Source organism: Heteronotia binoei, chromosome 1 (assembly GCF_032191835.1).
Source record: "Heteronotia binoei isolate CCM8104 ecotype False Entrance Well chromosome 1, APGP_CSIRO_Hbin_v1, whole genome shotgun sequence".
NCBI lineage: Eukaryota > Metazoa > Chordata > Lepidosauria > Squamata > Gekkonidae > Heteronotia > Heteronotia binoei.
Genome location: NC_083223.1, coordinates 115,513,043 through 115,525,542, shown reverse-complemented (window position 1 = coordinate 115,525,542; position 12,500 = coordinate 115,513,043). Strand labels below are relative to the sequence as shown.

General features: G+C 38.4%; 1 protein-coding gene across 8 annotated transcripts in view; it reads right to left on the bottom strand.

The window, feature by feature from the left end:
* Positions 1-12,500, bottom strand: part of LAMA2 (laminin subunit alpha 2) — a 900,941-nt gene that overhangs the window by 550,693 nt on the left and 337,748 nt on the right. For all 8 annotated transcript variants that reach the window (XM_060239150.1, XM_060239173.1, XM_060239164.1 and 5 more), the window contains exons 5-7: positions 9,981-10,160; positions 8,748-8,837; positions 588-705 (exon numbers count right to left, since the gene is read on the bottom strand). In XM_060239150.1, the coding sequence (XP_060095133.1) occupies positions 588-705; positions 8,748-8,837; positions 9,981-10,160 (388 nt within the window). The remainder of the gene's footprint in view (positions 1-587; positions 706-8,747; positions 8,838-9,980; positions 10,161-12,500) is intronic.

Sequence of the window (12,500 nt, the reverse complement as noted above, 5' to 3'; positions counted from 1 at the left end):
ATTCTGTAAGACTTTATTCACATGTGACTTTATTCTGTAAGCAGCATCTTTCACACAGTCAAGTCATCTCGCATCCACCTTGCTGCTTCCAGATGCCGACGGGGCAACTGGCTTTTGGCTCATAAATTTGCTACCACTTCAGAAGTGGTAGCTTTTGAAACTGGCCTGTGGAGGCCAGAGGATGGGGTGAGTTTGGGACAGGGACAGGTGGCAGATGTTTGTGTGTGGAAGGAATTTTGGGGTCAATTTCAGAGCCATCTTTAAGTCGGCCCAACGTGCCGGTCTGTAATCGCCCATAGTGTCATACATTTTTAAAGAGAAGAGTATACCCAGAGAGCTCCAGGTAATTGCAAAGGATTTTTAAATTTATACTATCAGAGTACCCTATCAGAAGTGATATTTATAATTTTTGCTGTTCATTTTTGTCATTTACACCTTGCTCCTTCTCTAGGGTGATTGAAACAGATGACATATAGTTGCTGGACCGTCTTCCATTAAGGCAGTTTATAGGGCTAAACCTGGATATGTCTATGCAGATTATTTTTGACAAACGTTGTAAATAGCACGGGACATAATCTTTCAGTTACCTTCACACTCATGCTTCACAAGAAAAGTCCCAGCTCGCCAAGGCTTCTGATTAAATCCAGGGCAGCACCGATCACAGCTTTCTCCACATGTGTTGTGTTCACATGCGCATGATGATCTCTAGTTTAATAGAAAGTTTTAGAAAACACAGCTTATAAATGCAAATTGTTTATCTGTCCCTCCATCTATCCATCCACCCAACATACATATGAACTAATATATGTGTAAAAGCAAAATAACAATGCCCATGTGTGTAGACAGATTAGACAGGTCTTTGTAAAAAGAATAAGTCTCTCAGCTTCAGTTGGGCAAATTAAAGGATATAGGAAATGGAGGTGTGGGATTTGGTTTCGGGTTTTGTCACCTCAAGCTTGGCAGGGGTCCGCAGAGCTCATTTCTAGTGACCCCCCCAAACCGGGTGGTTGGAGAGGTGCCGTAGCTGGAGGGGTCTCCTGTTAGCAAGGGGCTTCACAGGGAGTCAGGGAAATAGTGGAAGCTGTCCCCTGTCCTTCTTGTTTGCTCCAGCACTCTGATGCCACAGCTGCCATTATGGCAGAAAGAGGTGAACACCCGACCGCTTGCTTTCTTCTTCTAACAAGCTTTTGATACATCACTCTTCTACCTTAGGCACTGAAATTCTGCCTTGCAAGTAAGTTTGCCTTTCAATACCATTGGCTAATGGGCTATTTTACATAACAACAAATGGGACAGTTCAAAGGAAGGGAAAGAGGTGGATTCCCCCCCACTTTTCCATGAGTGTGGCTTCAAAAAGACAAAGAACAACTCTGAGCATTTGCAACAATCTGAATTGGACTGAATATAGATATCTAAATCAACCTGGTTTATGATTGAATAAGCGACAAGGAGAACATTACCCGGTTATAATTCGGTCTGAACAAAAACAAGATATATTTTAGAGAGATTTGTATTTGTTGTTTGAGCGGGACTGAAATGACAACAAGCAGAACACAAGGCTGGAGGAGATCTGGAAGGATAGACTAACTGGGTTTCTGAGTTACTTTTCAACTTTGTTTATTAGACTGAGTTATTCTGTGGAGAAAAATGGCATTGCAAAGCGAAATGTCATTGCAAAAAATGGCACTGCAAAGCGAGAAGCAAAAAAGATATAATGGATACCATAATTTCTTTAAAGCAGGATCTTGATTCATTAACAGAGTTGATAAAAAAGCAAATGGAAGCTCTTATTTTGAAAGGCAGTGAAACCTTAAATCTACATGAGCAGAGTGTCAAAAAGATCCTGGTGAAGTCTGTTGAGTTGAGACAAATAGATAAAGATCCGTTGAGGAAGGAGTTGAAGAAAACTAAAATGGAGTTAGATTGAGCAGTTATTAAGAAGGACTGGAAATCAAGACTGATTAAAGCTGTTCTGAGAGGAAGTGGTGACGTAGGATGGGTGATCTTATTAAGGACAGAAGAGGCATACTTCAGTAAAAAAAAATCCAGATGTGGAAAATTTTCAAGAAGAAGGGATTTTAATTTTTTTTTGTAGGTAATTGGCTAATATGGAACTCTCAACAAGAACTGGCATGCGATTTCAAAAGGACATGGATGCTTCTCTTCTGTCTGTTATTTTCTACATTTTTATATAAAAAAGTTAAATAGAGCTATGTATTAAAGAACAGAATATAGCGACAATAGATGCCTTTTTTGTTCTTTTTTTAAGGTAAAAATAAAGAACTGTGGGAGTTGTGGCTGTTATGGTATATTAGGTTTGTGTAGGAGGCACAAACCTAATATACCATAACAGCCACAACTCCCACAGTTCTTTATCTACTCTAATATGGATATAAGAGTTATAGTCTCCAAAAGCTTTAAAAAGAAATTTTACATAAATAAACAATTAATGTGGGTCAATTTTTAATAAGGCAGACAAGACACCTATTTTGTAATCTTGTAGATCTGATCTTAATATGTTTGACTGGAGAAACTGCTTATATTGAGAAAGATAAACTATCATGCTTTTTGTTCTACACTTTTTTATCTCTCTACTTTTTATGTTATTTTAAATTTGCTTTCCTTCTCTCCATTTGAAATAAGTAAATTAGAAGGATAAAGAAATGATATCTGTTTTTTATGCTTATCCAAATTATGACATTGCTAAAATAACTAGTTAGCTTGTATTTTTAATATGGTTAAATTTAGCCTGTCAGTTCTGTGTGGCAGCCTATCTGGCTTCTTACATCTATATGTGGTGAAGAAGAAGAATTTAGATTCGTATCTTAAGCAACAGATTAGTAAAAGGTGTATAATGAAAAATGAAGACTGTAGAATATAATGGTTATATAAGGGGAAAATTCAATATTTTCAGGTAGAAAGAATTGGGTATTTTGTTTTGAGGTAGAAATGTAACTGAACTATTTGCTGCTTTCTTTGTTTCTGGCTTCTCATTCTGTATCCCCCCCTCCCTCTTATTGTTTCTGTATCTATGCATATGCTTTCTCTTTTTATATCAAAAATCAATTTTAAAAATTTAAAATAAAAGGAAATGGAGGTGTGAAGTGAGGGGAGAAGCTTTGATTCTTGTCTATCATAAAAAAAAAAATATGGTAGCCTCAGTGGGGCCACCATCAGCTTCATGGTTGTGCGTTAATGGCTTGAACAAACAGAATACAATCCACCAATCCCATGTTGTTCTCAATTGGAAAGTTTACCACTTTGGCATAGAGAAAAACTGAACTGATCTGAAACAGAAACCCCACCATAGAGCTCCACACAAGTCACACTTGAATGCACATATGTTGTGTGCGGAATTGAAGCACTATGCTTCAGATAAAAAGGAAATTATACTTTACACAAAGTATAATTAAATATGAAATATTTCATTAAATATGAAATCTGCTGCCAGAGGATGTCATGATGGCCACAGGAATAAAGCAGGGATCATTTTGTAGAAAAATACGTAGTGGAGCTCATTAGTATAACTCATTAGCATATGCCACACCCTCCCCCAGCCAAAAGCAACCCTACGCAAGAAAAGAGAGCCCTGGGCGAGCAAGGCCTTCTTGGGCTGGCTAGAGATCCAGCCAACCCATGCAGGCCTCGCTCACCTGGGACTCTCCTGGGCCACCCCCCCCCCCACAGTCAAAAGGCCAGCAAGCCACCCACCACCCAAAATCACATAATAAGTGGAGAAAGGGTGGTGCAGGCTTCTTCGGAGGTTAATGAGGGCTGCTGAGGGTGTGGCAAAGCTCCTGATGGCTGGCTGGCTGGCTGCCTGCTCTTCTAATCCAGGGATTGTTATGCAGCTGCACATACTATTCAATGGACAAAATAGGTGGGGAAGAGGAGGGACACCATCAGAAAGGTTCAGGAGCTGTGCACCAGTGAGCTCCTGCTGAATTCAGGGCCTGATGCTGTGTCTGATGGTCCCCCCCCCCCCCCAATAGCATTTTTGGGTGCTCTTTGGCCTGCAGCAAGATAGGGAGATATGAGAAAGTCTCATTCTACTAATAGAAATATTCCTCTACTAGATTCAACTCCAAAAGTGATCACTGGTGTTGCAGCTCATTGTCTTTAGAGCTGTGCTTTGGATAGGGTTGCCAAGTTCAATTCAAGAAATTTCTGGGGACTTTGTGGTGGAGCCAGGAGACTTTGGGGTGAAGCCAGGAGACACTGGGGATGGAGCCAGGGGCAAGGGTGTGACAAGCATAATTGAACTCCAAAGGGAGTTCTGTCCATCACATTTAAAGAGACTGCACACCTTTTAATGTCTTCCTTCCATAGGAAATAATGGATAGGGGCACCTTCCTTTGGGGCTCATAGAATTAGAACCCCTGTTTCAATCTTTTTGAAACTTGGCAGGTGTTTTGGGCAGAGGCCCTGGATGCTGTACTGAAAATTTGCTGCCTCTACCTAAAAAAAAAAAACAGCTTCCCCAGAGCCCCAGATACTTGCAGATCAATTCTCCATTATTTTCTATGAGAATAAGTCTCCATAGGGAATAATGGAGTGCCCAGCAGACATTTCTCCTCCCCCCCTTCGCTTTCTGATGACCCTGAAGGAGGGGGAGGGCCTCCAAACTGGGGGCTGATTTAGCTTAACCATGTTAAAAGCACAAACTAATTTGTTGGTTTAACAATATCTTTATTAAAATAAGCACATAAAATCATATCTTTATCCTTAACAAATTAAAAAAGATACAACATAATAATTTGTCTTTCTCAGTATAAACAGTTTCTCCAAAGGAGCATATTAAAAACAAATCTGCCAGATTACAAAATAATTGTGCTATCTGCCTTTTTAATAATTAATTCAATTCTTATATCAATATGAACAATTTCACCCAATAAACATACTAAGAATAAATCTGCTATGTAAAAATAAATGTGTTGTCTGCACTCTTTAGCATTAATCCAAATTGTCTGTATATTTAACTAAAATTTTAACAATTCCCTTCCTTCCTTAGAATCTCCCCATGTCTTTTAAAATCACATATCAATTCATTATTAATAATTCCATATTTGTTTACCCAAAAGAAAAACCAGAACTCGGGAATCCTTCTTCCCACCCAGACATCACACTTTGCCTTTTAAATCGCATGTCAGTTCTTATTGAGAGTTCCTTATCCAACTATCCACAAAGAGGGAAAAAGTTCAAGAGTCCTTCTTTCTGAAAGATTTCCACATCTTAATTTGCTGGCCGGAATGCACCTTCTCTCTTCTCAATGTGGCCAGCCCTCTCGATAATGGGAAGAAGAATTCTGAGCCATTTCTTCCTCTCAGCATGACTTCACTTAATCTTCATTTCCAATCTTGTTTTGTAACTGCACTATAAGGGTCTTTTTTAGTTTTCTTTTGCTTGTTTCGGAGCAGATCACTTTCCCATTCTAATTCCACAGACATCACCAGAATCTCTTTAGCACTCAGCTCATGTAGATTTGAAAGTTCGCTAGCTTTCAGCATAAAAGCTCCCATTTGCTTTCTAATCAGCCGCATTAATGAGCCAAGATCCTGTTTCAGAGAAGTAATATTCCATAATATATCTTTTTTATAAGACTTTTTGCTTGGCAGTGCCATTTTTCTCTGTCAGCAAACTCAGTCTCTTAATCCAAGTTGAAAAATAGCTTAAAGATCCTGTTAAATCGTCATTCCAAATCAGCTCCAGCTGAGATTTCAAATATTATCATTTCAATTGCAGTGAGATGACAGAGACTGATCTCTCTAGAATATATCTCATTTATATTCAGATCATATTGCAGCCAAATAATAGTCTCTTTAACATATGTCCAATTATAATCCGGGTTGATTTAAGTATTTGTATTCAATCCAATTCAAGTTATTACCGATACTTAAGATTGCTTTGACTTTTCAAGGCCTCATTTGCAGGAGAAGTAGGCGTACAGTCAGCCTCTATCTCTTCCTTTGAGCTGCCCGCTCGTTGTTATGTAAAACAACCCATTAGCCAGTGGTATTGAAAGCTCACTTACTTGCCAGATAGAATTGCCACGCAAAAAGTAAAAAAGCGATACATCAAAAGCTTACTGAAAGGAGTGAAAGAAAGCAGTCAGGCATTCATCTTTTTCTGCTGCCTCAGCTATCATGGCGGCGAAGCCTCGGGACATGCAAGAAGAACAGGAGCAGCTGCCACTGAACCCCTAACTTCCCGCACAAGTCCCATGCCGAAGAAAAACCTCTCCAGGGTCTTTCTATGGGGGCACCACGTCTGTGGCGCCCCTCCCTTCAAAGGTGCCGCAGGAGGATGATTTGCGGACACCCCTGAAGTCAAGATGATGTAACCCGGAAGCCCCTGAACCTCTTCTCTAACTAGATGCAAAAGTCTTCTGAATTTTGCTGGCAAAATGCTCTCTCAAGAGAAGAAGTTCAGGACAGGCTTGCTCCTAAATTAAACACTGAAGTAGTATTGAAAGAGCATTTTGCAGCCAGATCCAGAAGGCTTTTGCATCTGTTTAGAGAAGAGGTTAAGGATTGGTTTGATCCCAATATAGACACTGAATTGTAACAAGAGGCTGATAATTTTGAAGAAAATAGAAACACTCCTGACGTTGATAAAATGAGCCTAATCTGTGTGCTCATTGGATGGATTGTAATATTATAAGGTTGTACTTCTTTGTAATGCAACAAAAGATTTATATGATTTTTTTTGAGGAGGGGGGAGGTTTTACTCCCATGGATTGCTGCCTTGTCATGACGAGAGGGCTTGCGTGGTTCAATGAGGCTGTGGGCTATGCCATGCAGGGCCACCCAAGATGGACAGGCCACAGCTGAGAATCCAGACTAAATGTGACCAACTAGAGAAGGAAACGGCAAATCACTCCAGTATCCTTGCCTAGAAAACCCCATGTACAGAAACAAAAGGCTAAAAGATATGGTGATGGAAGATGAGTCCCTCAGGTCAGAAGGTGCCCAATATATTACTGGGGAAGACCGTTCAAGTAACCACAGAAAGAGTGAAGCGGCTGGGCCAAAGCTGTGGATGTGTCTGATGGTGAAAAAACAGTCCGATGCCACAAAGAACAATACTGCATCGGAACGTGGAATGTAAGATTTATAAATCAAGGTAAGCTAGATGTGGTCAAACAAGAGATGGCAAGACTGAACATCAACATCTTGGGAATCTGTGAACTAAAATGGACAGGAATGAGTGAATTTAACTCAGAGGATCACTACATCTATTATTGTGGCCAAGAGTCCCGTAGAAGAAATGGTGTGGCTTTTAGAGTTAACAAGAGAGTGAGGAAAGCAGTAATGGGATACAATCTCAAAAATGACAGAATGATCTCAGTTCTTATCCAAGGCAAACCATTCAATATCACAGTATTCCAAGTCTGTGCCCCAACCACTGATGCAGAAGAGGCTGAAGTGGACCAGTTCTATGAAGAACTACAACACCTTATAGAATTAACACCAAAAAAAGATGTCCTCCTCATCATAGGGGACTGGAATGCCAAAGTAGGAATTCAAAAGGTGATCGGGACAACTGACAAGTTTGGCCTTGGAGAACAAAATGAAGCCGAGCAAAGGCTAACAGAGTTTTGTCAAGAGAACAAGCTGGTCATAGAGAACACCCTCTTCCAACAACCTAAAAGGCGACTCTACACATGGACATCACCTGATGGGCAACACAGAAATCATATTGATTATATACTCTGCAGTCAAAAATGAAGAAGCTCCTTACATTCAGCAAAAAGAAGACCTAGAGCTGACTGCGGCTCAGATCATGAGCTACTCATCGCAAAATTCAGGCTTAAACTGAAGAAACTGGGGAAGCCATTAGGGCCATTCAGGTTTGACCTTGATCACATCCCTTATGAACATACAGTGGAGGTGAAGAATAGGTTTAAGGAACTAGAGTTGATAGACAGAGTGCCTGAAGAACTATGGGTGGAGGTTCGTGACATTGTACAGAAGACAGCAATCAGCACCATCCCAAAGAAAAAGAAATGCAAGAAAGCAAAGTGGCTGTCTGATGAGGCTTTACAAATAGCTGAGGAAAGACGGAAAGCGAAAGGCAAAGATGAAAAGAAAAGATTCCAGAATATTCAGAGAATATCGAGAAATCTGCAAAGTAGATTTTAAAAATACATCAACATTTATTTAAGTATAGCACATTGAACAGATGCTTGTGGCTTATACTTCAAAGCAGGAAACTAAGTTTTACCATAATGTCTAAAATATCTGCTAGATTGGAACTGGAAGCCATCATATAGTACTCAGATTTGTCACTGTGGGGAGTAAGAGAGCATGGCTGCACAGCCCAAGTAAACATCATGAAGAGAGAAACTGACTGAAAAGGAAGCCAAAAGAAGGAGGAAGAGACAATAATATAAATAGCAAGAATCCTGCAAAAATACAGCGGCAGTTCCCAAGAACTTGGCTAGATCTTCAATTACAGAACACCATCTTCTAGTCAAATATCTTATTGTGAATAATAATAATAATGATGATGATGATGATGATGATGATGATGATGATGATGATGATGATGATGATGATGCGTGAATGTCATAATGAACTCAGGGGGACTTCCTCTGACCTCAAAATGCATAAGCTTAGGCTGGTCAAACATTAAAAGAACATTAAAAACAACATTTATTTCAGAATGATAGACATAAGATCAGAGTAAATGAAAAGCCCTTTTTTAAAGAGCAATATGATGTTTAAAGATCTTAGGAAAATACATACATTAGTAGCTGAATTCAATGGGCATGCCCTTGCATGGCCGTAACAGATGCACATTCCACCAACGGAGATATCTTTAACAGAATAATAATACTGCCAATAAAAACACAAATAAATAATAAAACACAAAAAACCCACAAATAAATGCAAAATTGTCATCCATTTTATATTTTAAACATTTTTGTACTAACAAATAGGAAAAAATTAGTATTAATGTTTAATTTCATATACACCTCTTCCATCATACTAATAATACCAGGTAAAAAGTATTGTTTTACACATAATACCTTCCTCACTTTGGGATTTCTGTGTGAATTGGTGAAGAAAAGAGGTCTATCACTAATATTTACAGTTGATATGAAGTAGTCTCCTGCACTGGAAATTCATCCCATCTTCTAACAATGCATTTATTCATTAGGGAATGTGTAAGAATTACTTTGTATAAGTATGTTTTTTTATTTTGCTTTAAGATCTGTATGCATAGATAGTAAAGCTTTGAATGCTTAAATATCACTCAATTCTGGCTCCAATTAAATATTTTAGGTGGGTTTTAAAGCCAAAGAAATGAGATCTTTAAGCCTATTAATTAGAGCTATTCTTCAGACCCCATGGCATCCAAGATGGACATTTAAAAAAAATGGTTAAAAAACCCTTGTATCGAAGTTCGAAAACAAGCTGACAGATGTCATTCTGCCATCACCTATTGCAGGCCAGCGTTAGCTCTCCGGATGTTTTTTTGCCTACAACTCCCATTAGTGGCAACAAAAGAAGCTTACATTATTTTCCTTTCCTCCTTTATCATAACAAGAAAACTGTGAGGTAAGGAAATGGGTATGGATGGTCTGTTTTTAAACAAGAACAGAGAATGCTAGTGAGTCCCCTGCAGCTTACTTCACTATTCTTGGGTGCTTGTAGCATTTGTTTCTCAGTCATGCTTATTTCCAATAATGGAACGAGAGTAGGACAGAAATGTTTGAATTACTAGAGTAAGGCATGAGAACAGACATGATTCACTACCACCTCCCAACCCATGTAGATGTGAATGGATGGAATCAAACATGAAGACACCCCCCCCCCCCCAGTATACATGAGAAAGGGAGAGAAAGAAACACAGGGAGAGAGCAAAATAAGGAGCGGGGTGAAATCCTCATATTATTGTTTGAAGCCCAGGCATTATTAGTTGTAGAATTAAGAGGAACTGCAAACAGACAATCTACCAACTTTGCTGGAACTTACCCTCCTTGTAACTATTGGATCAATTTCTTTGGGATCTCTGTATGCAAGCATCATTAAATCAGCATTCAGCGTCCTTATCCTCTGAAATCTCATACGAATAAAGCGAGCAGAGGTAAATTCTAACAGTGCTGGAGAAGGGTCATCAGCACTTGGCCGTCCATTGATCAAAGACGTGTGAATCTACAAAACAGAATAATAGAAGGGATCAGATTATAAGAATGTTATCTGTACTTTTATAAATACCAGGACCATCATGCAGTTCACAAACAGTGGCAGAGACAACAGATATCTCCCCAAACTACTTTTTTGTCTCTTTCCTCTTAACACTCACCATTCTAACATTCTTCTGTGTAGATTAAGCATTCTGATGATTGTGGTGGTTGAGCAGCTGCTCAAACAAAAAGGTTAAAAATTCCAGAGTTTTTGTTGCTCAAGATAGGAGTATGGAAAATAGCAGGTAACAAGTATTGCCCTGAAACTCTATAATCCAGAGTTCAGACTACTCTAGTAGAGCAAAACTACATTTAAGAATTAGTCAGGTCGGAGAACTTTCAGCTGCTTATCATGTTCATAAAACAAAATGCTGTCTCATAATGAAGTAACTAGGAAAATATGTAACCCTTCTGCATAAAAGCTTCTCTTGCCACTCCATGAAATCACCCTAAATCCAAACAGAGAAACCAGTGATTGTGCACCATTAGAAGAAATTATGGTACATTTAGCAAATATCCAAAATAATAATGAACTATGAGGACAATCAAGCAGCCTTCCTGAATTTATTTTATATGTCTAGAAAAATTTATACTGCCTCTCCAGGAATCTGCCCAAGGGAGTATACAAACAAACAAGCATTAAAATATATTAATTAAAATCCAACATTAAAGAGCCACCCCAGTATAAAAACACAGACCATGTAAACAAATAATTGATGGCTTAAATGACTATAAAGTTCAGAAAGAAAACATATATAATCACAGAGGAGAAATTTATATTTTAGGTAGGTAGGTTTGTTTGTTTGTTTGTTTATTTATTTATTAAATTTCTATCCTGACCTCTCCGCAAGCGGACTCAGGGTGGCTGACAACAGGATACAAGTAAATCCAATATACTTGCATGAAAACATAAATGAGAAAAATGCAAAAGAACTTTTTGACTTGTGGCTGACTTAGAATGAAATCATTCAGTTCTAAATAGACTTTCCATTTATTTATATATATGTGTGTATATGTATCTAAATTAATCATTGATGGGTAGTTGCTGCCTCCCTTTTGTGCTGTTGTACTTTTTTTTTTGGCCATGCTGGCTGGGGCTGATGGGAGTTGTAGGCAAAACATCTAGAGAGCTACCATTGGCCACCCCTGTTTTACCTTGATGCTCAGAATGAGCATGATGTCATATGGACTTGACCCACTGATGGAAGGACTTCCTGTTTTCCAGATGAGGAAAAATTACCAAATAACAAGTTCAGAAAACCCCTAGTACAACACTCACACACAGACACACACACACAATTATTGCACAGTGTTGCAATATATCATGTGTGTTTTCTTAAACTTCTACTAGTTCCACATACATAATTATCATTGAAAGCCTCAGCCTGATATAATGCTTTGTTTAGCTTCAACAGTAAGAGAGAAAATGGGGAAAAACTGAATGACAAATATACTTCAAGAGAATTGAATTTCATATTACACTGTGATTTATTAATAACCACTGCTTTGACAATGAACAATCTCTTTAAATATCTTACAGAAGACAATGCCTTTGACAAATTACTTTTCATCCAAAAATGACAAATGCAAGAAATGTGCTGCTGTAGGAAATAAAAGGATATATGAAAGAAGTTTCAGGTGAAAGTGGATAAAGGAAGTGATGTACTGAAAAAGGAAAAGTTTTGTTTAACAAGGGTAAGAAATAGCTGTCCAGCATATAACAGTATTTGCTAAACAATTCATTAAATTTTCCTTATATTCTTATGGGAACAGAGTTAGTTGAAGTAGACCATGACATGAAAAGCTCTTGACATTTTACCACACTTTAAAGAAGCTTGGCATTGTACTCATTAACAATCAATGAAGCATAATTTAATGATTTGTTAAATAATTATGAATGTGTTAAGAAAGGAATCTTTACTAGGAATGTTAAATGCTATATATGGTATTGTATATAACATATATAGATATATTCCACATTTTCTTCTTCAAGCTCATAATTATGCTAGTGTTCCCAGAGTGCATTAGGTCTGGTTACATGTGATGTTACAACAGTTTAGGATACAGTAGCCTCATATCTCATAAGTGGGAGGGATATTTTAAAGTCTCCTGATGTTCATCTCTTACATGCAGCAGGGCTTTTTTTTTTTTTTGTAGCAGGAAGCCCTTTGCATATTAGGGCACACACACCTGATATAGCCAAGCCTTCTGGAGTCCCTTTCTGAGTCCCTTTAAACTTCTGCTTTCTATTCTCTGGGAAAGCTGCAAACATAACTGAGAGGCAGAGAGACACTCATCAACACACAGT